Genomic DNA, 24,703 nt, shown 5'->3' on the forward strand with positions numbered 1-24,703 from the left:
AAGTGCGAAGGATTTTTGGAGTTGTTTGTGAAAAGATTTGGTGTCCCCTAACCGATCCTACAACCGGTGATGAGTTAGCAGCTGCGCTGCGCAACCCCCCCGGCACCCACGGACAAATGGCAGATTCGTGGTGCGCATGAGCATGGCGACGACGTGCAGTGGTTGTGCCGTAAAACATGGCACCGGACATGCTAGACAGTGCTCCCCCCGGCCACTCCCACCAGTCCCCTAGCCCTCGCAGAAGCACCCCCAGCCAGCAGCGTGGCTCCCACCCGACTGTGGCGGCACTAGACACAGTTCGCAGCTGCCAAATCAAGGTTCCCGACCGCTGAGACCGGAGATGAACTGCGTGGTCGGGAATGCGGCCCATCACGGGGGCGGAGCATCGGGATGTGCCTTCGGGTGATGCGCTAAGGCGTCCCCAATGGCGTGCGGTGCGCGACACGATGACGCCATTTCGGAGAGGGCAGTGCATACAAAACCTACGTCAAACAGATGCTGCCCTCAATTTCGGCATAAAATGGGATTCTTTGCCTGATCGGCGATTACAAAATCGGCATCGGGGAACGGAGAATCCCGCCCGTTCTTTTTAGGTGAATTGGATATTCTAAATTCTTCCTCAGTGTACTGAACAGGCACCGGAGTGTGGCGACTGGCGGATCTTCAGAGTAACCTCATTGCAGGATTAATGTAAGCCTACTTGTGACACTAATTAAGATTATAAAAGCTAATTGACCTGTAGTTTCCTGCCTTTTTCAATAAAGAAGTTACATTTGCTATTTTCCAATCTAATGAGACCTTCCATGAATCTAGGGAGTTTGGCAAAATTAAAACAAAAGCATCAACTATTTCACTTGGCATTTCTTTTAAGACCCTCAGATGAAGTCAATCAGGATCTGGCTCGTCAGCCTGCAGCTCCAAATGTTTACATAGTACCACTTCTCCGGTGACTGTAATTTTCCTGAGTTCCTCCCATCTATTTCCTGGTTTATAGCTGCTTCTGGGATGTTATTGATCTATGGTGAAGACTGATTCAAAATACCTGTTCAGCAGCCATCTCCTTGTTTTCCATTATCAATTTTTCAGTCTCATTTTCGATAGGACCAACACTCACTGGGTTAATTATTCTAATTAAAAATTTATAAAATCTCTTATTCGCTTTTGATAATTAGATATAGCTCTTGATACTAAAGGGCTCAAGGGATATTGGGGGAAAGGTGGGATCAGGGTATCACAATGAATGGCCTCCTTCTGCCTCTATTTTCCATGTATGTTTCTATGCATCTATTTTTATATTTCTGGGTAGCTGTCACTTGTATTCTAATTTCCCCTTATTAAATTTTTAGTTATCCTTTGCTGTTCCTTATATTCTGTCCAATCGTCTGCCTTCCTCCTGTCTTTGTATAATCATTTGCGTTTTCTTTAAGTTTGATACAACCTTTTAAAAAAATTGATTTTGAGCACCCAATTCATTTTTTGCCAATTAAGTGGCAATTTAGCGTGGCCAATCCAGCTACCCTGCTTTGACAAAGGGTCATCGGGATTCGAAACGTTAGCTCTTTTATTTCACAACAGATGCTGCCAGACCTGCTGAGATTTTCCAGCATTTTCTCTTTGGTTTCAGATCCCAGCATCCGCACATCTTTGGTTTGTGGGGTGAGACCCACACAGACATGGGAGAATGTGCAAACTCCACAAGGACAGTTACCCGGGGTGGGGATCGAAACCGGGTCCTCGGCTCCGTGAGGCAGCAGTGCTAACCACTGTGCCGCCCCAGGTTTGATACTATCTTTAACCTTTCTAGCCAACCACAGATGTGGATCTGTTTCTTGAACTTACTTTCTTCGACTTGATTGGAATGTCACTATTCTGTGCATTCTGAAGTATTCCCTTAAATGCCTGCCATTGCATCTGTATTGATCTTTCCCTTAACCTAATTTGCAAATTCACTTCAGTCAGCTCAGCTTTCATGCCCTCATAATTGCCCCTATTTAAGTTTAAAAACGTAAGTCTCTGACCGACGCCTCTCTCCCTCATACTGAATGTAAAATTCAATCATATTATGGTCACTGCAACCGAGGGGCATTTTAACTATGAGATCATTCATCATTCACATATCATTGCACAATACCGGGTCTAGTATAAACTGCCCTATGGTTGGGACCAGAACATTCTGTTCTGATAAACTATCCCCAAAACATTTTATGAACTCTTCATCACAGCTAGCTTTGCCCATCTGACTTTTCCAGCCTATATGTCAATTCAAATCTTTGTATCACTGTATCTTTCTGACATGCTCCAATTATTTCTTCTTTTATGCTCCACCCTACAATGTGGTTACTGTTAGGGGACCAGTACACGGCAAGCAGCCTTTGTAAATCTTTAATGGTATCATTGTAATAAGAACAAGAAAGCAATCTTGACTTCTTCAACTCTTAACTGTATTGTGATCTACAATCATTTATCCTCCAACCCCAAAGTACCACCTTTATCCCCTCTACAACTAAGTGCCGCCTTATCAAACAATAAATAAGTGTGGTCTGTCAAACAATAAGTGTATTCTATTAAACGATTAAAGCACCAATTTCAACTAAGCACTTGGGAACATTAACTCTTTCTTAACAAATTTGTCCTCTTAAAGAAAAGTAATTACTGTGGGATTCTCTGTCCCGGGATGCTTGGAATGCGTTCCCCGATAGGTCGGAGAATCTGGAGTCCGAGGAAAATTAGTGCCTATCCAAACGTGATTCTCCGAGCCCCCACTGCCGATGTGAACGAGGTCCACGATGCACGCCGGCAGGGCGGAAAATAGGGGGTCCATACCCCCTTCCCAGAGAGCCCTGTAATTTAAATTTTTTAAAATAAATTTAAGAGTACCCAATTAATTTTTTCCAATTAAGGGGCAATTTAACATGGCCAATCCACCTACCTGCACATCTTTGGGTGGTGGGGGCGAAACCTACGCAAACACAGGGAGAATGTGCAAACTCCACACGGACAGTGACCCAGAGCCAGGATCGAACCTGGGACCTCGCCGCTGTGAGGCAGCAGTGCTAACCACTGTGCCACTGTGCTGCCCTAGACGGAGCCCTGTAATAGGGGACCCCCCATGGTTAAAGGAACCCCCTCCACACACAGAGCCACGCATCCCCCCCAAAAAGGGACCCCTGTCTGGAAGCTAGACAGCAGTCCAGACAGGCGCAATGGGAAGCATTATATCTGCAATACTTACCTTGCAGATCCACGTGTCCATTCTTTGGAGGATAACAGCTGTGCCTGTTTCTGGTTATCATTGATCCACTATCTGCAAGCCATTCATAGCTTTTGAGTAGTGTTCTGTGATTGACAGTGCAGCGGCACAGTAGCTCAGTGGTTAGCACTGTTGCTTCACAGCGCCAGGATCCGGGTTCGATTCCCGGCTTGGGTCACTGTCTCTTCGGAGTCTGCATGTTCTCCTAGTGTAGGTGTGGGTTTCGTCCCGGTGTTCCAGTTTCCTCCCACAAGTCCCAAAAGGCATCCTTATTAAGTGAATTGGACAATCTGTATTCTCATTCGATGTACCCGGAGTGTGGTGACTCGGGAATTTTCACAGTAACTTCATTGCAGTGTTAATGTAAGCCTACTTGTGACACTAATAAAGACTATTATTATTAAAAACCATCTGCAGTTTTGATTCATTAATCTCCCTTCATGCTCCACTGCCGAAGTGGTGAAACCCCAATGTTTGTAAACAATGACCACATCAAAGAGATGTAAGTGCATTAGCAAGCATTAAGTACATTCCAATCAGTCAAGCGTGTGTGTTCCCGTAATTCAGGGTCCTATCTAAGGTCACTCCAAGGTATGTTGGAGTTGGGTGCTGCTTTAACTTGCAGCCATTCATTTGGATGTTAAGCTCTTTATTGGATTTTGCATAATGAAGATGGAATAAGCTGGATACTGTTTTGCAGGGCTTGTTAGAATATTGTTCAAGTTATGACAAGTCCTCGTTTAGGTTTCGATCCAAGGTGTCGAAGCCGGGGGCTTGAGGAGTGAGGCAAATGTCGTTGGCATATATGAATTTTCAGGAGGTAGTCATTGGAAGATCATTTGTGTATAAGTTAAACAGGATTGGAGCTAGTACTGAACCTTGCGGAAGTCCACTGATTTGTCTTTTTCATTAACTTTTTGCCTATCCAATGTGAACTCTGAACCTTCGATTGTTCAACAGTGTTCCAATGCTTTTAGTTGCCCAGGGGAGAGCCCGTAACAGCTTCGGGAGGAGGCCAGTATGCCAAACAGTGGCGTAGGCAGCTGTGAGGTGGAGGAACACAGCATTGAAAGTCATTTCCAATGTAGGTGGTAAGAGCTAGTACGTGTTCCTCTGTGCTGTGGTCATTGCAGAAACCAGCTTGGTCGACACCAAGGACATCTACAATTGGACATGTGCGCTGAAGGAAGAGGCGTTCAAGGATTTTATATGAGATCGACAGGAGATAGATTGGATGGTAGCTAGCTGCAAGTATGGAGCCTTTTCTGGGTTTTGGTATGGCGATAACTTTTGCTGTCCGCCATTTCTTTGGAATAATGTTGGAATTTATGACCATCGTGTTAAACCCGGTCAGTCAGGCAAGAGCTTGGAACCCCAGGTGGTTCATAAATTCTGGTATTATATTGCCATATCTTGTTGCCTTGCTGCACTTCAAGAACTGTAGAACCTTCTTTGGTTCTGCAACCTCAAAGGGGGCAGGGCTGATATCTTCTCTGCATTGCTTATGGTGTTGTCTTAATTCACTCTGAATGTTTATTTTGGTGTTTTTGTCCAGGGTGTCTTGGCTGTGGCAAGCAGATGGCTGGAGGCATGGTTGGGAGTAACTGAGGGACGGTTTTGAGTGGGTGGCTTTTGGCTGCTCCATGCTGCCAGACTAGACTCCAGCACTTCCTGCTGGAGTTTGTGAAGTTTAGCTCTGCTGCGGTTCCCTCCCACTTGGTGGGGTGCGCGGATTTGAGGGACTCGATTGGATGGTGCCCTACCTCTCGGTCCCGATGCTTTATTTGCCTTTAGGAGGGCAGCATACCTCATTTAAGCATGGGATATAGATGGGTTGGTAGCCTCTGGGAATTGTTGTGCAGGTTGCTTTGTAGATGGCACCACAGAGATGGTTATATGCTTTGTCAACGGTGATGTTTCGTAGTGGGATTGTTGAGATGCTGCGTTTCAAGGCTTCACTGTATATTGTCCAGTTGGCTTTCCAGAGGTTCCATCACAACTTCTTGGGGCTGTTGACTACTGGAACACGTAATCCTATATGGAAAAGTGAAGGATGGTGTTGGCTGCGCGGGAAGTCATCTAAGGCTCTATGCACGGTGGGAAGTCCCATGAAGAGAATTGATCCAGCACAGGTCAGGGTGGGGGGGGGGGGGGGGGGGCTAATCCCTATGCCCTCTGGGTGAATCTTTCATTTACCCGATTTGGGCATCGCTGGCTAGGTCAGCATTTATTGTTCATCCCTAGTTGACCTTCAGATGGTGGTGGTGAGCTTCTTTCTTGACCCGCTAAGTCCCTCTATGCTGTTAGGGAGAGAGTTCCAGGATTTTGAGTTGTGAGATTCGAACCAAGGTACCTAGTTCAATACGCTGGATCTCTGGATTGCTAGTCCAGCAACAAAACCGCTACGGCACCGCCTCCCTTTGAGTATTGAATGGAATGTTCCTCATGTTTGGGGTTGTGTAAGTGAAAGATCATTTCTGAATGCTCACTCTGCAAGCGCATCACCATCCCATCCCAGTCCAGACTGGTATCGCCAGTCTGACTGGTGACTGTTAAAGGGCAAGACTTGCTGCTCCAAGCTGGTGATTGGGGGATTGTGGATATCGGCTGTGTGGAATCCACCAACTGCTAGAATGTCAGAGAAAGTTGTCATTGCCAGATGGTTTGTTTGAGCAATGTCAGTCCAAGCATAGGTGGTACAACCCTGTTTGGCATGAGGGTGGTAGCACAGGAGGTCGTAGCCTTTGATGGAATAATGGCCTGCTTCTTCTGTTCCTATGTGGATTTCTTGCAGGCAAATTATATCAATGGAGTGTTGAGCAGCAAGGACTTCGTTGAGGCTTTGCATGGCTGCCAACAGGCCCTCAACGTGGAGTTTGAAGATTCGGAGAGCGGGCAATGAAACCTTTGGCAGATTTTCATTGTTCCTTTCAGCTTTGGGATTTTGATGATGATTCCTTGTGTGGACTCTTCTCATGCAGCTTCCTTTGGAATTTAGTCTGCTGATGGGATCATTGGCTTCCCCAGGCAAACCTGGTTGCTGGCATGGGCGTAATGTGAATGTTGCCTATTGCTCCCTGGGACAGCATCACATTGGGGCCCATTCAACCTGGTGCAGAAGGGAATGCTTTATATCACCAGGCCCCAAAAATGATAGCATGCAAAGACCTCTTCCACTCAGAAAAACACTCCCCGACCATTACCCTCTGCTTCCTGCCAATCAGCCAATTCTGGATCCAATTTGCCAAATTTCCTTGGATCCCATCGACTTTTACCATCACCATCTGTCTCCCTTTTGTGACCTTGTCAAAAGCTTTTCTGGAGTCCAAATAGACGACAAATCCGTTGCCTTCATCGACACACACCAAGTGATCTATATTATTTTTTATGTCTGAATGAAGCTCATAGTCTTCCAGTTGAAGTAAATGCTTTATTGGGTAAGTTCGTTCTCTCTCCAGAGCTTATCCTAGATGTTACATCTGAGCTGTCTGTCTGTGTCTGGTCACTAGCTGCCGTTCCTGTGAAGAGTGAGATCCTGGATCCCGTCTGTCTATTTTATACTTCTCTAGTGCTCCCTCTAGTGATTACTTAGTTGTAGTGTATTTACATTAACACTTGTATAAATGCAGATCACTACATGATCATGTGATGATGTGGTTACAAAGAGGGGTGTGACTGGGGCACGTAAGTTCTCCACAAGAGCACGGGCAGAGTACAAGCATGAAGTAGCTGCTCAACTACTGAATAAAGTACTGTTTGTGGCAACTCCTTGATGTCAGTGTTTGGTAACCCAGCAATTCTACCATTATTATTAGCTCATTAATTGTAGTTTGGGAATATCAAAAGGAAGAACCCAGCATAAAGCATTCTTGTATTTAAGCAAAAATGCAATGACCGAATTTTTCAGAAACAACCTGACCTGAGAGCTTTGTTGTAGCATTACACATAGCTATCAATTTTATATAAAATTATCCACGGTAAAAATCGTCTTGACATTCAGTTCTATCAGTTCTATGCAGCACGGTAGCATAGTAGTTAGCACAATTGCTTCGCAGTTCCAGGGTCCCAGGTTCGATTCCCGGCGCGGGTCACTGTCTGTGTGGAGTTTGCACGTTCTCCCCGTGTGTGCATGGGTTTCTTCCGGGTGCTCCGTTTCCTCCCGTAGTCCAAAGTTGTGCAGGTCAGGTGGATTGGCCATTCTAAATTGCCCTTAGTGTCCAAAAATGTTAGGTTGGATTACGTGGATAAAGGGGATAGGGTGGAGGTGTGGGGCTTAAGTAGGGTGATCTTTCCAAGGGCCGGTGCAGACTCGATGGGCTGAATGGCCTCCTTGTGCACTGTAAATTCTATGAAATTTGACTCACCCAATATCTCCCTGTTAGCTCAGTAATGGGATTAAATATCTTGAGTTAAAGATTCTTTTCACAGAGCCCTCAGTCGACTTTGTTCTTTTTTCAAATTTGATATAGATTTATTTTCCAATTTCATCAGGAACAGCCTGTTCTGCAACAGCCAATAAAAGGGGCCCAGTTACATACTTTTTAGTTGTTCATTATGGGTTTTCCTTACATTTTGTTTTTTATTTGATCCTTTCACCAGGTGATTGTAAAACCCAGTGGTTTGACCGCGATGACCCGTCGGACAATGGAGATTATGAAGACCTTGTGAATCTCCGAAAACAATATCCTGATCAGATCTGTAGCAAACCAGCTGCCTGTGAAGTGGAAACAACATCTGGGGTTCCAGCATCAAGCTCTGGGGACAACATTCCGGAGTAAATAAAGATTCCTCTCAACATATATTCCCTTGTCACATTTTATTTCAAAGATTGTGAATTGTTTTACACACGACATATGGGCAGGATTTTCCAGCCACGACACTGGGGGGCATGGTCACAAGAGTAATGAAAACATTCGACCGTGATGCAGCCCACACCAAATGTCCAGGCTGGAAAATGTCGCCCTCCATCTCCTGCATCACAGCAGTGAGAACACCTCAAAAAAGTACTTCATTGGCACTTTGAAACATTTAGTGGTTGTAAAAAGCAAATCTTTATTTTATTTATTATCTATTAAACAGGTGCAGCATTTCCAGTGGATTTGCTTGTGTAAATTCAGAGCAAAAGGATGGGAGCTGTGAAGATTACAGAATACGATTTACTTGCCCGGAATCCTTTTGTAAGTATTGAACTTGGTAAAAATTGATTTATTGAACTTCACATGCCCACTTTGGAAAGAATGGCTCTGCATTCAATGCTAGTTTAGCTCTCTGTTTAAATAAGAAAGCAATAAATTTTGGGATGGATTCTCCATCCCGTCACACCGGATTTCTGGTTCAGCACGCCGGTGGGATGCTCCGTTCCGCCAGCAGGTCAATGGGGTTTCCCATTTTGGGGCAGCCCCATGCCTTTGGGAAACCTCCGGGCTGCCGGCAAAATGGAGCATCCCACTGGCGGACAATCCAGCCTTTGTCTTTGGCTGGAATTGATCTGTGCCAGTGCAGCATCAAACATTAAAGAATGTAAGGAACACGCACATTGAAAACTGACCCAGAGAATCTTTAGGCATTCGGACCCAATATCCATAGTTTCTAACCACATTTGCGTTTCTGCAAGCAGAACATTTTCCTTCAGGAATGAAATAGGAATTTACACCATCAGGGTCCAATTAAACTTCACCAAAGAAGACAGTTACGCCTTTCACTCATCAGGATGAACCTCAAGATTACCAATAGTAACAACCATTTACACTGCATGATCAGGGAGTGCTGATTTGTTGGCAAGTGAACTCTAATTGGTAGAGGTAATGTCATGGAGAATGCATGCAGGCAACAGTTAAATGCCAAGCTTTTGTTCAAATTCAAACCAGGCAGGTCAGTTCTGATTGGTCAAGGCATTTCCATGGGAATGAATCGGAATTGAAAGTGAACCCGCGGAAAGTGACGAGCCCCAACGGAGTCCTTGGGCGAGCACTCAAAGCTTGCGCAGACCAGCTGCCGAGTGTAACACCACATTTCTCCGCTCCGAGGTCCCCACCTCCTTTAAGAAGACCACCATGATACCAGTACTAAAGAAGAACAAGGTAACGTGCACAACGACTACCGACTGGTGGTCCTGAAGTCTGTTATCAATGCCAGCCTCCCAGATGGTCTCAATCCATTGCAGTTCGCCTATCGCCACAACCGATGCATAGCAGATGCTATCTCTCTGGCCCTATAATCAACGCTCAAACACCTTGACAACAAGTACACCTACAACAGACTGCTGTTCACAGACTGCAGCTCGCCTTCAACACCATTATCCTGACGAGACTAATAACCAAACTCTGCAATCTTGGGCTTGACCCCTCTCTGTGCAGCTGGATCCTTGACTTCCTCACCAACAGACCGCAATCTGTCAGGAAAGGTAACAGCACCTCCTCCACAATAGTCTTCAACACCGGGGCCTTGCAAGGCTGTGTGCTCAGTCCTCTACTGTACTCCCTATACACACATGACTGTGTAGCAAGATTTAACTCCAATTCGATCTATAGGTTTGCGGATGATATGGCTGTGGTGAGTCGTATCTCAATGATGAATCAGACTACAGAAGGGAGATATTGGTTGCATGGTGCACCAAAAACAACCTCTCTTTAAATGTTGGATAGACCAAGGAACTGATCATTGATTTCAGGAAACGTAGCACGGCACGCACCCATCTACATCAATGGCTCCGAAGTGGTGATGGTCGATAGCTTTAAGTTCCTGGGGGTCACCATTACCAACAGTCTGTCCTGGTCCACTCACGTTGATGCAACAGTCAAGAAAGCCCAACAACATCTTGACTTCCTACGGAAGCAAAAGAAAATCGGCATGTCTGCATTGACTCTCACAAACGTCTACAGATGTGCCATAGAGAGCATCCTATCTGGCTGCATCTCAGCTTGGCATGGCAATTGCTCGGTCCAAGATTGCAAGAAACTGCAGAGTGTGGTGAACTCAGCCCAACGCATCACACAAGCTTGCCACCCTCCCATTGATTCTGTCTATACCTCCCGTTACCTCAGGAAGGCAGACAGCATTGGCAGAGACTCCTCACACCCAGGCTGTGCCCTCTTCCTGACCCTTCCATCAGGCAGAAGGTACAGAAGCCTGAAGACCTGCACATCCAGACATAGGAACAGCTTCTTCCCCACAGCTACTAGACTCCTCAACAACTCTCCCTTGGACTTATCTGTTCCCTGTAAGAACACTATTCACGACACCCTATACTGCTCATACTCATGTTTTGTTTGGCCCTTGCTCGCACTGTAACAAATCATATTTGTCGATGTACTAATTGTCAATGTACTCTGTCGATTATTCTTTTGTCTACTATGTACGTACTGTGTACGTTCCCTTGGCTGCAGAAAAATACTTTTCACTGTACTTCGGTACATGTGGCAATAAATATCAATCAATCAATGGCTATCTCCCAAGCTTTTTTTAGTTGAAAAAAATGCAATGCGTGGACTTCCTCTTTCCAAGGATACTTTCTCAGTATTCCATTGCTTTGTTTGCCCTCCCCAAATGCATTACCCCACACTTTGCCAGTTTGAATTCCATTTGCCAACTCTCTACTCACTCAGTCAAACCATAGATTTATATGCCGGGATCAGCATCAATCGTCTTCACTATTAACTATATGGTCTATTTCTGTGTCATCTGCAAATTTCGCAATCATTCCTCCCACATTTAAGTCTAAATCATTTATACAACAGCAAGGGCCCCAACACTGAGCCCTGTGGAACACCACTGAAAACTGTTTTGCATTCGAAAAATCAAGTCTCCACCTAATCTTATCTTCTCTAAGGAGATCAACCCCAGATTCATCAATCTATTGAGTTTTCCAAAGTCCCTCATCCCTTGAACCATTCTCATTCATCTTTTTTGTCTAACACCTGCACATTCTTCATAAAGTGGAGTGCCAAAAATTGGACGTATTATTCCAATTGCCACTGAACTAATAATTTATCAAGATTCATCATTACTTCCTTGTTTTTGTACTCCATGGACTTGATTTTCACTATTGAGGCAGAAGCTCATGTTGGGATATTTGCCAACTCAGCATAACTGTCTAGACTTTAAGGGTGCCATCACATCCAATTTCTGCTCTGGGGACGTGGGATCAGAATTGAGTCAGTCCACCAACTCTGGGACCATTCGGGTGCAGACAAGGAAAACAGTGAGTACCAAAGAAGTCTAGATAAAGGCCCATTTCACTCCTTCCCAGTTGCTTTGGAAGCTGTCAAGCCTTCTAGCTGCCACTCTCTTCTCATACTCTCTCATTTTTCCTTTTTCTTTTCATGGGGAAGGTAGTGATGTAGTGGATGTCACTGGACTAGTAAACCAGAAACCCAGGGTAATACTCTGGGTGCCCAGGTTCAAATCCCACCACTGCAAATGATGAACTTTTAATTCAATAAAAATCTGGAATTAAAAGTCTAATGATGACCATAAAACCACTGTTGATTATTGTAAAATCCAACTGGTTCAGTGATGTCCTTTAGGGAAGGAAATCTGCCATCCTTACCTGTTCTAGCCCACACATGACTCCAAATCCACAGCAACGCGGTTGATTCTTACCTCTCCCCTCAAGAGAAATTAGGCATGGGAAATAAATGCTGGCCCAGTCTGCGACACCCACGTTCCATAAACAAATTTTTTAAAAATTCTGTACTCAGTCTGATTCTCACTTGTATTATCAATCTGTCCTGTCATGTGCACCATTTTGCAGCTTCATCTTACCCACTATGTAATGTATCTATGATTCAGGGTAAACCATTTCGGACAGAGATAAGGAGACATTTCTTCACACAAAGAGTGGTGAGCCTGTGGAATTCATTACCACAGGAAGTAGTTGATGCTAAAACTTTGAATATATTCAAGAGGCGGCTAGATATAGCACTTGGGGAGAATGGGATCAAAGGCTATGGGGAGAAAGCAGGATTAGGCTATTGAGCTGGATGATCAGCCATGATTGTGCTGAATGGCAGAGCAGGCTCGAAGGGTCAAAAGGCCTCCTCCTGCTCCTGTTTTCTATGTATGTATCTACTATCGCTTCCGTCATCCATAGAAGTGTACCCTGTCTCCTCATCCCATTGTTCCATTAGTTTTGTCTGCCAATCGTTGATTCCAATTTATCTGGGGCAGTGGTGTTCTCAGTCCACTGAAATTAGCCTGCTTCCAATCATGTGCTGTTACATTAGATTGTTCCTTGTCTTTTTCCATGGCCAACCAAACCTTATGACACTATGATGACTATCCCTAAAGGTTTATAGTGACATTTTATCTGCTTTCAAGACCTCATTCCACAGAACCAGATCCAGCCGAGTATTTGCAGTATTTTCTGGTTTCAGCAATATCCTCACTCTTTGGACTGGAAACATTCTGCTCAAGAAAATTCTTCAGAACATACTTTAGAAACTCTTCTCTCTCTGTTCCATTTACACTATTACTATCCCAGTTTATATTAAGTTAATTTAAGTCCCCCATTATCATTGCTCTGTAGATTTTCCTCCTCTCTGTAATTCCCCTTCCAATTTTCTCCCCTGTATTTTTTCCAATTAGCTGGTGCTCTATCGAAAACAGCCAGTAGTGCAATTGTATATTTTTCTTTTAGCTCTAACCAAGTAGATTATGTCCTTGACCTTTCCAGGACACCCTCTGCATCTAGCACTGTACAATTCGTCTGACAGAGATCACTGTCAGACTCCTTTACTTCCCTATTTTTCCTGAATACGTTATATCCAGGAATATTTAGTACCCATTCTCACCATTTATTCAGACTGGTCACCAGCATCACCACAACTATGTTGTGGGCAAAATTGCAGGAAAGTAAACTTAGGCTATTTGGAATATGCAAATTCACAAGTATGCTTTGCAAACGTACAACACACACCCCAAGTTGTAGATCTTAACTATTTACAAAGTGCAATCGCTGCTCTGACGCAGGAAATGTGGTTGCCAATTTTCACAGAAAAAGGCTCAAGAATAAATTAATTCATCCATTTTAGGTGTTGGTCGAGGGATAGATGTTGACCAGGATGCAAGAAGAACTGTGCACCCTTGTATAAACAGTTTTATGTCCACTTGTAAAAGGTTAAAGAAAAGCCAATGTGGGGAACAGAAATATTACCTGTTATGAGATTTCCCGCAAAGATGGTGAAAAACTTGAATTTGTGCGGGGAGCAGCGGGTGTTTTGATCCAGCATATCTGAGAATACTTAGTACTAGCACAAATAATAAAAGCATAAGGAAGAGTTGCATTCCTCTCGCAATACTTATATAAAGAAATAAATAGCAATTTCTCTTACTAGAACCTCCCTTTATTTCTCTTTTATTAGATTCTCTCAGCAAGTATTTGGTGAAACCAATTCTGATTGAATTTAATTTCTCTAGAAGACTCCTCCAGGAGTCCAATTACTAACATTCTTCCCTTTCTATTCTGCACACACCATATCATATCGTTCAATTCCATTGTTGAAAGTGTTGCTAAGAGAGTAGAATTTGTTTTGTTTGTTAAACCAGGCAACTGCAAAACCCGATGGTTTGACAGAGATGACCCATCAGGCCATGGAGACTTTGAAAATCTCATAAACCTTCGGAAAGAAAATCCAGGTCAGATCTGCAATACCCCGACTGTCTGTGAAGTGGAGACAACATCAGGGATTTCAGACAGAAACTCTGGAGACAACATCACTGAGTAAATAATGATGTGATTTTATCCTGTGACTTTATTGCAAAGAGTATGGATTATTTTCGTGATTACATTATTCCCCCTCGTATTCCGTATTAAACAGGTGCAGCATTTCTACTGGATTTGCTTGTGTGAATAAAGACCAAACTGATGGGAGCTGTGAAGATTACAAAATACGATTTGGTTGCCCCGAATCTTTTTGTAAGTGTTCAACATTTGTAAAAGATTATTTAGCGCTCTTTCCACTTGAAATAATGGCTCTTGATTCAATGTTATATTTTTCCAGTATGCTTAAACAACTCCAGATGCACAGCAATGTGGTTGACTCTTGAATGCCCTCTGAAGTGGCGTAGCGAGCCACTCAGTTGTATAAAAGTGCCAAAAAAAAGTCTTGATGGAATGAAACCGGACTCAGCATTCATCATTAGAACAGGGCTAAATAGCTGGCTTTTAAAGCAGACCAAAGCAGGCCAGCAGCGCAGGCTCAATTCCCGTACCAGCCTCCCCGAACAGGCGCCGGAATGTGCCTACTAGGGGCTTTTCACAGTCGCTTCATTTGAAGCCTACTTATGACAAGCGATTTTCATTTTGTTTCATTTCATCAACCTAGGCACTGGGAACAGCAACAAACCCAATCATGTCACCGCCACTCCTTACTAACTTCTGGGGACTTGTGCCAAAAGGGGAAGACCAGTACAACAATAACCTGATATTGTCATACTCATGGAGTCGTAGGCGTGATTCAACAGTAATTAGATATTGGACAGTAGACTTCCGGGTGCGGCTATGCAGAGCTAGGTCGCATATTCGGTAGCTCCCGCTTGGAACGGACGTTTGGGCTCTTTGGGGCCCATAGAGTGTTGGTGAGGAGGCCCAAGGCTAACGAGCCTCCGCGGGCGGTGCTGGTGCAGTTCCATCGGTTCGTCGATCGGGAGTGTGTGCTCAGGTGGGCCAAGAAGGAGAGGAGCAGCAGGTGGGAGAACGCGGAGGTTCGGATATATCAGGACTGGAGTGCGGATGTGGCGAAGAGGAGGGCCGGGTACAATCGAGCGAAGGTGGTGCTGCACAGGAAGAGGGTGAAGTTTGGCATGTTGCAGACGGCGCGATTGTGGGTTACCTACAAGGACCGGCACCATTATTTTGAGTCTCCGGAGGAGGCGTGGGCCTTTGTTCAGGCCGAGAAGCTGGACACAGACTGAGGGTCGGGATGGGCGATTGGGGACTGCGGTGGATATGTTATGCCTATTTTTGGTTCGGGGAGGGGGGTGCCTTTGCATTTTTTTGGATTTCTTTTTCTCTGTGTTTTTCTCTTTCGGGTTGGGGAGGGTGGATGGGGCGGGTTGGGCACTGTTTTGGTTGGTGGCGGGGCCTGGTAGGTGGAGAGCGCGGGATTCTTTTCCCGCGCCGAAGACCGGGGCGGGGAAGCAAGGATTGTTTCCCGCGCTTAGAACGGAGGGGGAGAGCCTGTGAATGGGGAGCGGGAGAGGAGGGTGTGCCACACAATGGGAGGAGTCGAAGGGGAGGCGGGAGTGGCCGGGGTCAGCTGACTTGCGGAAGTGCAATGGGGGGAGTAAACCAGCTAGGATGGGTGTAAGCCGGGGGGGGGGGGGGGGCGGTGGGGGGGGGGGATCGAGTTGCTGCTGCTAAGATCAAGGAAGAGCTGGAGTGAGTGGGGTGGGTCAAGGCGGGGGTATGCCGCTGTGGGGAACGTGCCGGGTGTGGGGTGCGGGCGCGTGGCTGGCCGAGGAGGGGTCATGGCTAGTCGGCGGGGGAGGGGGGCGGGTAGCTCCCTAATCCGGCTGATAACCTGGAATGTAAGGGGACTGAATGGGCTGGTTAAGCGGGCCCGCGTGTTCGCGCATCTGAAGGGGCTCAAGGCAGATGTGGTTATGCTCCAGGAGACACACCTGAAGGTGGCAGACCAGGTAAGACTGAGGAAAGGGTGGGAAGGTCAGGTGTTTCACTCGGGGCTAGATGCCAAAAATCGAGGGGTGGCGATCTTGGTGGGAAAGAAGGTGTTATTCGAGGCGTCGAGCATTGTGGCAGATAATGGCGGGAGGTACATAATGGTAAGTGGTAAGTTGCAGGGAGAGAGGGTGGTACTGGTCAATGTGTATGCTCCGAACTGGGACGATGCGGGTTTTATGCGGCGTATGTTGAGTCGGATCCAGATTTGGAAGTGGAGGGCCTGATAATGGGGGGAGACTTTAACACGGTGTTGGATTCTGTACTGGATCGCTCCAGGTCTAGGACGGGTAGGAAGCCGGCGGCGGCTAGAGTGTTGAGGGGATTTATGGACCAAATAGGAGGGGTGGACCCTCGGAGATTTGCAAGGCCGGGGGCTGGAGAATTTTCATTCTTCTCACATGTCCATAAGGCTTATTCTCGAATCGACTTTTTCATTTTGAGTAGGGCGCTGATAGCGAGAGTAGAGGATACCGAGTATTCGGCAATAGCCATTTCGGACCACGCCCCGCATTGGGTGGACTTGGAGTTGGGGGAGGAGAGGGACCAGCGCCCGCTGTGGCGCTTGGAGGTGGGGCTGTTGGCGGACGAGGAGGTGAGCGAGTGGGTCCGAGGAAGTATAGAGAGGTACTTGGAGACCAACGACAACGGGGAGGTCCGAGTGGGGATGGTATGGGAGGCACTGAAGGCGGTGGTGAGGGGAGAGCTGATTTCCATCAGGGCCCACAAGGAGCGGAGGGAGCGGGGGAAGAGGGAGAGGCTGGTGGGGGAGATGGTGAGGGTAGACAGGAGGTATGCGGAAGAACCTGAGGAAGGATTGTTGAGGAAGAGGCGCAGCCTCCAGGCCGAATTCGATCTGGTGACCACCAGGAAGGCGGAGGTGCAGTGGAGGAAGGCCCAGGGGGCGTCTACGAGTATGGGGAAAAGGCAAGCCGGATGCTGGCGCATCAGCTTCGGAAGCGGGACGCAGCTAGGGAGATCGGGGGAGTTAAGGACAGGGGAGGGAGCGTGGTGCGGAGTGGGGTTGGCATCAATGGGGTCTTCAGGGACTTCTACGAGGAATTGTACCGATCCGAGCCCCCACGGGAGGAGGGAGGGATGGGCCGTTTCCTGGACCAATTGAGGTTTCCAAAGGTGGAAGAGGGACTGGTGGTGGGACTGGGGTCCCCGATTGGGCTGGAGGAGCTGATCAAAGGGATAGGAAGCATGCAGGCGGGGAAGGCACCGGGGCCGGACGGTTTCCCGGTCGAGTTCTATAAAAAATATATGGACCTGTTGGGCCCGCTGTTAGTTAGGACCTTTAATGAGGCAAGGGAGGGGGGGGGGCTTTACCCCCGACGATGTCCCGGGTACTGATCTCCTTGATCCTGAAGCGGGACAAGGATCCCCTGCAAAGTGGGTCTTACAGACCGATTTCCTTGCTAAATGTAGATGCCAAGGTGCTGGCGAAGGTCTTAGCCACGAGGATTGTGTGCCGCAGATCATCCATGAAGACCAGACGGGGTTTGTGAAGGGGAGACAGTTGAACGCGAATGTGCGGAGGCTTTTGAACGTTATCATGGTGCCGGCGAGGGAGGGGGAGGCGGAGATAGTGCTGGCGATGGGCGCTGAGAAAGCCTTCGATAGGGTAGAGTGGGGGTACCTGTGGGAGGTGCTGAAGAGGTTCGGGTTTGGGGAGGGGTTTGTCAGGTGGGTTAGGCTGTTGTACGAGGTCTCGATGGCGAGTGTAGCCACAAATAGGAGGAGGTCAGAGTACTTTTGGTTGCACCGAGGGACGAGACAGGGGTGTCCCTTGTCCCCCCTGCTCTTCGCACTGGCGATTGAACCCCTGGCTATGGCACTGAGAGAGTCGAGGAACTTGAGGGGGTTGGTGCGGGGTGGGGAGGAGCATAGGGTGTCGCTTTATGCGGACGACCTGCTGCTGTATGTGGCGGACCCGGTGGGAGGAATGCCAGAGGTAATGAGGATGCTTAGGGAATTCGGGGACTTTTCGGGGTACAAGCTCAATATGGGGAAGAGCGAGCTGTTCGTAGTTCAGCTAGGGGACCAGGAGAGGGGGATTGGTGAGCTCCCACTAAAAAGGGCGGAGAGGAGTTTCAGATATTTGGGGGTCCAGGTGGCCAGGAGCTGGGGGGCCCTGCATAGGCTTAACTTTACAAGGCTGGTGGAGCAAATGGAGGAGGAGTTCAAGAGGTGGGACGCATTGCCGCTGTCCCTGGCGGGTAGGGTGCAGTCAATCAAAATGACGGTGCTCCCAAGATTTTTGTTCCTGTTCCAGTGCCTCCCCGTGTTTATCTCGAAGGCTTTTTTCAGGCGGGTTAACAGGAGTATAATGGGGTTTGTGTGGGCGCGAGGGACTCCGAGGGTGAGAAGGGTGTTCCTGGAGCGAAGTAGAGATGGGGGGGGCTGGCGCTGCCCAACCTTTGTGGGTACTACTGGGCCGCCAATGCGACAATGGTGCGCAAGTGGGTGTTGGAGGGGGAGGGGGCTGCATGGAAGAGGCTGGAGACGGTGTCCTGTGTGGGTACGAGTCTGGGGGCGCTGGCAACGGCACCGCTGCCGCTCCCTCCAAGGAGGTATACCACGAGCCCGGTGGTGGTGGCGGCCCTCAAAATCTGGGGGCAGTGGAGGCGGCATTGGGGGGAAGTTAGGGCCTCGGCGTGGACCCCATTACGGGGGAACCACCGGTTCGCCCCAGGAAGAACAGGTGGAGGGTTTTCGGGGTGGCACAGGGCAGGCATACGAAAGTTGGGGGACCTGTTTGTGGACGGGAAGTCCGCGAGCTTGGGTGAGCTGGAGGAGAAGTACGGGCTCCCCCCGGGGAACACCTTCAGGTACTTAGAGGTAAGGGCGTTTGCCAGACGGCAGGTGGTGGAATTCACACGGCTACTGCCACACACAGTACAGGCCAGGGTGCTCTCGGGGGGGTGGGTGGGAGTGGGGAAGATCTCGGAAACTTACCAGGTGATGCAGGAGGAGGAGGAGGCCTCGGTGGTGGAGTTGAAAGGTAAGTGGGAGGAGGATTTGGGAGAGGAGATCGAAGAGGGGACGTGGGCAGATGCCCTAGGGAGGGTGAACTCTTCCTCTTCATGCGCGAGGCTCAGCCTCATACAGTTTAAGGTGCTGCACAGGGCACACATGACCGGGACAAGGATGAGCAGGTTCTTTGGGGGTGAGGACAGATGTGTTAGGTGCTCAGGGAGCCCAGCAAATCACACCCATATGTTCTGGGCATGCCCAGCGCTGGAGGAATTTTGGAAGGGCGTAGCGAGGACTGTGTCGAGGGTGGTACGATCCAGGGTCAAACCGGGCTGGGGGCTCGCAATATTTGGGGTGGCAGAGGAGCTGGGAGTGCAGGAGGCGAAAGAGGTCGGAATTCTGGCCTTTGCGTCCCTGGTAGCCCGGCAAAGGATTCTCCTTCAGTGGAAAGATACGAGGCCCCCAAGCGTGGAATCCTGGATCAGCGATATGGCAGGATTCATTAAATTGGAGAGGGTGAAATACGCCTTGAGTGGGTCGGTACAAGGGTTCTTTAGGCGGTGGCAACCGTTCTTAGACTTTCTGGCAGAACGCTAGACATTGGCCAATGGCAGCAGCAGCTCGGGGGGTGGGGGGGGGGTTTACTTTATTTTTGTTTATGTTATTTACACTGGAAGGGTCTAAGGGGGTGTATACACCTGCTGTCTTAAGTCGGGGTGTTAATGTTAATTTATTATTTAGGTACGGGGGGAGGGGTTTGGGGGGTTGCTTTTTTAGATTGTGTTTTGTACTTAACCTCGGTGGGTTCTTTTTTCTTTCTCATTTTGTTATGTATATTTTATGAAAACCTTTAATAAAAATTATTTTAAAAAAAAAAGATATTTGACAGTAGAGATATTGGACGGTAGTGGGATATTGGACAATAGAGAGATATTGGACAGTAGAAATATATTACCAATCATGGATAGAATCATAGATGTTTACAGCATGGAAACAGCTCCTCTGGCCCAGCTTGTCCATGCTGCCCAGTTTGTATCACTAAGCTACTCCCACTTGCCCTATTGGACTGTAGTGATATATTGGGCAGTAGTGGGATATTTTACAGTAAAGGGATATTGGACAGTAATGCGATAATTTACAGCAGTTTGTTATTGGACTGGTTTGGGATATTGGACAGTAGTGAGATATTTTACGGGTGGCATGGTAGCACTGTTGCTTCACAGCGTCAGGGTTCCAGGTTTGATTCCTGGCTTGAGTCACTGTCTGTTCGGAGTCTGCACGTTCTCCCCATGTCTGCGTGGGATTCCTCCAGGTGCTCCGGTTTCCTCCCACAAGTCCCAAAAGATGTGCTGTTCAGTAATTTGAACATTCTGAATTCTCCCTCAGTGTACCCAAACCGGTTCCAGAATGTGGCGATTAGGGGATTTTCACAGTAATTTCATTGCAGTTAATGTAAGCCTACTTGTGACAACAATAAAGATTAATATTAGTGGGTTATTATGCAGGAGTGGAATATTATACAGTGGTATGATACTCGACAGTAGTGGGATATTGTATCATTGTAGGATAGTGGATTGTAGTGAGATGAAAGAGGGCCACTCACTAGCCTAGGTTGCCCATCATTGTCATAAGACTTTGGAGCAGAAATAGGTCATTTGGCCCATTGAGTGTGCACCACCATTCAATGGAAGATCTGCTATGACAATCCTCAACTCCACTTTCCCAACTTATCCCCATAACCTTTGATGTCCTCTGATCCTAGATTCTCCCACAAGAAGAACAACCTTTCAGCGTCTACCCTGTCTTTTTAATTTTTTAAAATTTATTTTAAAAAAAAGAATTATTCAAATTTTTACAAAATATCAACAACAAAATATAAAAAGAAAAGAACAACCCCCCCCCATATAATAAATTAACAGCCTTCATCAACACAGAAGCAAATATACACACCCCCTCAAGAAAAATGAACCAACCCCCCCCCCCCCCCCCCCCGAGTTGCTGCTGCTACTGACCTACTTCAGCGTCTACCCTGTCAAGCCCCTGAGAATCCTATGTGCCTCAATAGGTCACCTCTCATTCTTCTAAACTCCAATGAGTATACAGTCCAAACCTATTCAGCCTCTCCTCATAAGAAAAGCCCTCCATACCTAGGAACAACCGAATGAACCTTCTCTGGACTGCCTCCAATGCCAGTATATCTTTCCTTAGATAAGGGGACCAAAACTGTTCACAGTATTCCAGGTGTGGTCTAAATAGTGCCTTATATAGTTTTACCAGGACACCCCTATTTATATACTCCATTCCTGTTGAAATATAGGCCAGTATTCCATTTGCCTTCCCAATTACTTGAACTTGTAAGCTAGCTTTTTGTGACTTATGCACGAGGACACCAAATTCCCTCTGTGCTGCAGCTTTCACGATTTAAATCAAATTTAGCTCCTTTATTATTCCTACCAAAGTGCATAATTTCACATTTTCCAACATTATATTCCATTTGACAGGTTTTTGCCCATTTATCTAACCAGTCTATATCCCTTTGTAGAATGTGTATCATCCTCACCACTCGCCTTCCCTCTATTTTTGGGTCATCCTCAAACTTGGCAATAGTACATTCACTTCCCTCATCCAAATCATTAATATATATTGTAAATAATTGTGGCTCCAGCACTGATCTGTATGGCATTTCACTAGTTATAGGTTGCATCCTGTAAATGCCCATCTTATCTCAACTCTGCCTTCTATAAGTTGGCCAATCTTCTATCCACACTGATATACTACCTCCAAAACCATGGGGACTTGCTTCCTAAGTAGCCTTTTGTGCGGTACCTTATTGAACACGTTTTGGAAATCCAAGTATATTGCTTATATAAGGCTGGCATGGTGGCTCGCTTTGCTGCCTCACAGAGCCAGGGACCTGGGTTAGCCTTGGGTCACTGTCTGTGTGGAGTTTGCAGTTTCTCCCCATACCTGCATGGGGCCTCTGGGTGTTCCGCTTTTCTCCCACAGTCCAAACATGTGAAGGTTGGGTGGATTGCCCATGCTAAATTGCCCCTTAGTGTCCAAAAAGATGTGTAGGTTAGATCAAGAGGTTAATGAGAAAGGGCAGAGGAGTCAGCTTGGGTGAAGTACTCTTTCAGAGGGTCAGTCGATGTGCCAAATGGCATTCTTCTGCACTGTAGAGAGTCTATGCTTCAATCTACTGTCTCCCCTTTATCTTTAAAGCTTGCTAATGCTTCAATGAATTCTAATAAATTTGTCAGGCATGATTTCCCCTTCATGAAGCCATGCTGACTCTGCATGATTATATTATGCATTTCTAAATGTTCTGCTTTGCATCTTTTATAATGGACTCTACTAGCATTTTCCCAATGACAGAAGTTAAGCCAACTGGCCTGTAGTTTCCTGTTTTTTGTCTTCTTCCCTTTTTGAATAAAGGTATTACATTGGAAGTTTTCTAATCCTCTTGGACTTTTCTGGAATTTAAGGATTCTTGGAAGTTTCCTATGAGTGTATCCACTATCTTTGTGGCTCCTTCCTTTAATATCCTGGGATACAACCCATCTGGTCCAGGGGACTTTTCAGCCTTTATCCCCATTGGTTTCCTAGTATTTTTTCCTCTAGTGATAGTTATTGTATGTATTTCCTTCCAGCCACCCCTTCCCCATTCTTCCCCTTGATTATTTATTTTTGGAAAGTTATTAGTGTTTTCCTCCATGAAGATTGACGCAAAGTATTTGTTCAACTCCACTGCCATTTCCTGGTACCCATTATTATTTCCCCCAGTCTCATTCTCTAAGGGGTCTATTTTCTTTTTGGCCTGTCTCTTTCTTTTTAAAGAAGCTCTTGTTGCCCATTGTTCTTGTCAGTTTACCCTCAGTTTATTTTCTCTATTTATTTTGGTCATCTTTTGTGGGTTTTAAAAACTTTGCCAATCCTCTGGTTTACCGCTAATCTTTGCCATATTGCATGTTTTTTCTTTCAGTTTAGTACAATCCTTAGCTTCCTTGGTTTAGCCTGGTTGATTTGTCACCTTCCTAGAATGCTTCTTCCTCACAGGGATATATCTTTGTTGTGAGTCATGAACCATTTTCAGAAATGTCTGCCATTGCTGATCAACCATCTTTTCTGCTATATGCCTTTCCCAATTCACACAAGGTGGAGGCGATGGCGTAGTGTGGTATTGTCACCTAATTAGTAATCCAGAGACCCAGAGTACTCCGGGGTCCCAAGTTCAAATCCCGCCACTGTAGATGGTGAAATTTGAATTCAACAAAAATCTGAAATTAAAAAGTCTAGTGATGACCATGAAACCATTGTCAATTGTCGTAAAAAGCCACCTGGTTCACTAATGTCCTTTAGGGAAGGAAATCTGCCATCCTTACCTAGTCTGGCCCATATGTGACTCCAGACCCACAGTAATGTGGTTGATTCTTAACTGCCCCTCAAGGGCAATTAGAGATGAGCAACAAATGCTGGCATAGCCTGCGACACCTACATTTCATGAATGAATGAATAAAAAAAACTCCAGCTAACTCTCCCCTCATTCCTTTAAATTTATCCTTATTTAAATTAAGCACAATTGTTTTACTCCAGTTTCTTACTCACAAACTGAATGCTAAATTCTACCATGTTATGGTGACTGCTTCCTTGGGGATCTTTTACCCTGAGATTGTTTACTAAATCTGTTTCATTACACATTACCAGATCCAAAATAGTCTGATCCGTGGTTGGATCCACAACATATTGTTCAGGGGTGGTGGTGATGCAGTCACTAAACTAGAGACCCAGCGTAATGCTCTGAGGACCTGGGTTCAAATCATGCCATGGCAGATGCCAAAATTTTAATCCGATTTAAATGTGGAATTAAAAGTCTAATGATGACCTTTGCCGATTGGCATAAAATCCCATTTGGGTAACTAATGTCTTTTACAGAAGGAAAATTGCCGATGTCACCTGATATGACCAATGTGCAATCCCAGACCCATAGCAATGTGATTCTGACTCTTAAATGCCCTCCAACATGGCCTAGCTCTGTTCAAGGGCAATTGGAGATGGGGAAACAAATTCTGGCCCAGCTTGCGTGCCCACATCCCATGATTGAATGCAACAAAATTTCAGCCATTTGGAACCTGTAAAGTACTAACTTTGTGAAATAAATTTATGCTTTACAAACTCACTGTTCAATCCCTGGGCTTTCATTTTAGGTCCATTTTAATAATACTGCACTGTCTTTCCATTTATAAATAATTTTCCATCCAATGTATTATTTCCTACATTTATTTTGTAAAAGCATTTATCATAATCAATATTTTGCGTTGCTCTGGAGAACATGGCAGCTAAACCTTGAACATCCTCATTTCGACTTTCATCTCAGAAACTGATCTACTCCCACTGTTGTGGAAAGGAATGCTATCTGAAATGTGGTTGAACTGAGATCTAGCAACTGAAAATCCACAGCAAAAATGTTAATTGTTTGCTCCTCACATTCACTGTGCAAAGTGGATGAATTGGAAAGAATGACCAAAAGCAAAATAAAATTTATACAGTGCCTTTTCAACCTTGAGGGTTCCATAACTGATTTCCAGATATTATGTATTCTTATGAAGTAGTCAGCTAAAATAGTAAACACAGCAGCTTAATTGCGCATAGCAAGGTCCCATAAACGGCCATGAAATAAGTTACTTGATGAATGGGTAGCACGGTAGCACAGTGGTTAGCTCTGTTGCTTCGCAGCACCAGAATCCGGGTCCGATTCCTGGCTTGGGTCACTGCCTGTGCGGAATCTGCACGTTCTC

General features: G+C 46.2%; 1 protein-coding gene across 1 annotated transcript in view; it reads left to right on the top strand.

The window, feature by feature from the left end:
• The window catches only part of LOC140392259 (uncharacterized), a 415,817-nt gene that overhangs the window by 101,173 nt on the left and 289,941 nt on the right, over positions 1-24,703 (top strand). Inside the window, exons 7-10 of the mRNA XM_072477576.1 lie at positions 7,850-8,024; positions 8,330-8,427; positions 13,796-13,970; positions 14,068-14,165. Of these exons, the coding sequence (XP_072333677.1) occupies positions 7,850-8,024; positions 8,330-8,427; positions 13,796-13,970; positions 14,068-14,165 (546 nt within the window). The remainder of the gene's footprint in view (positions 1-7,849; positions 8,025-8,329; positions 8,428-13,795; positions 13,971-14,067; positions 14,166-24,703) is intronic.

This window comes from Scyliorhinus torazame, chromosome 16 (assembly GCF_047496885.1).
Source record: "Scyliorhinus torazame isolate Kashiwa2021f chromosome 16, sScyTor2.1, whole genome shotgun sequence".
NCBI lineage: Eukaryota > Metazoa > Chordata > Chondrichthyes > Carcharhiniformes > Scyliorhinidae > Scyliorhinus > Scyliorhinus torazame.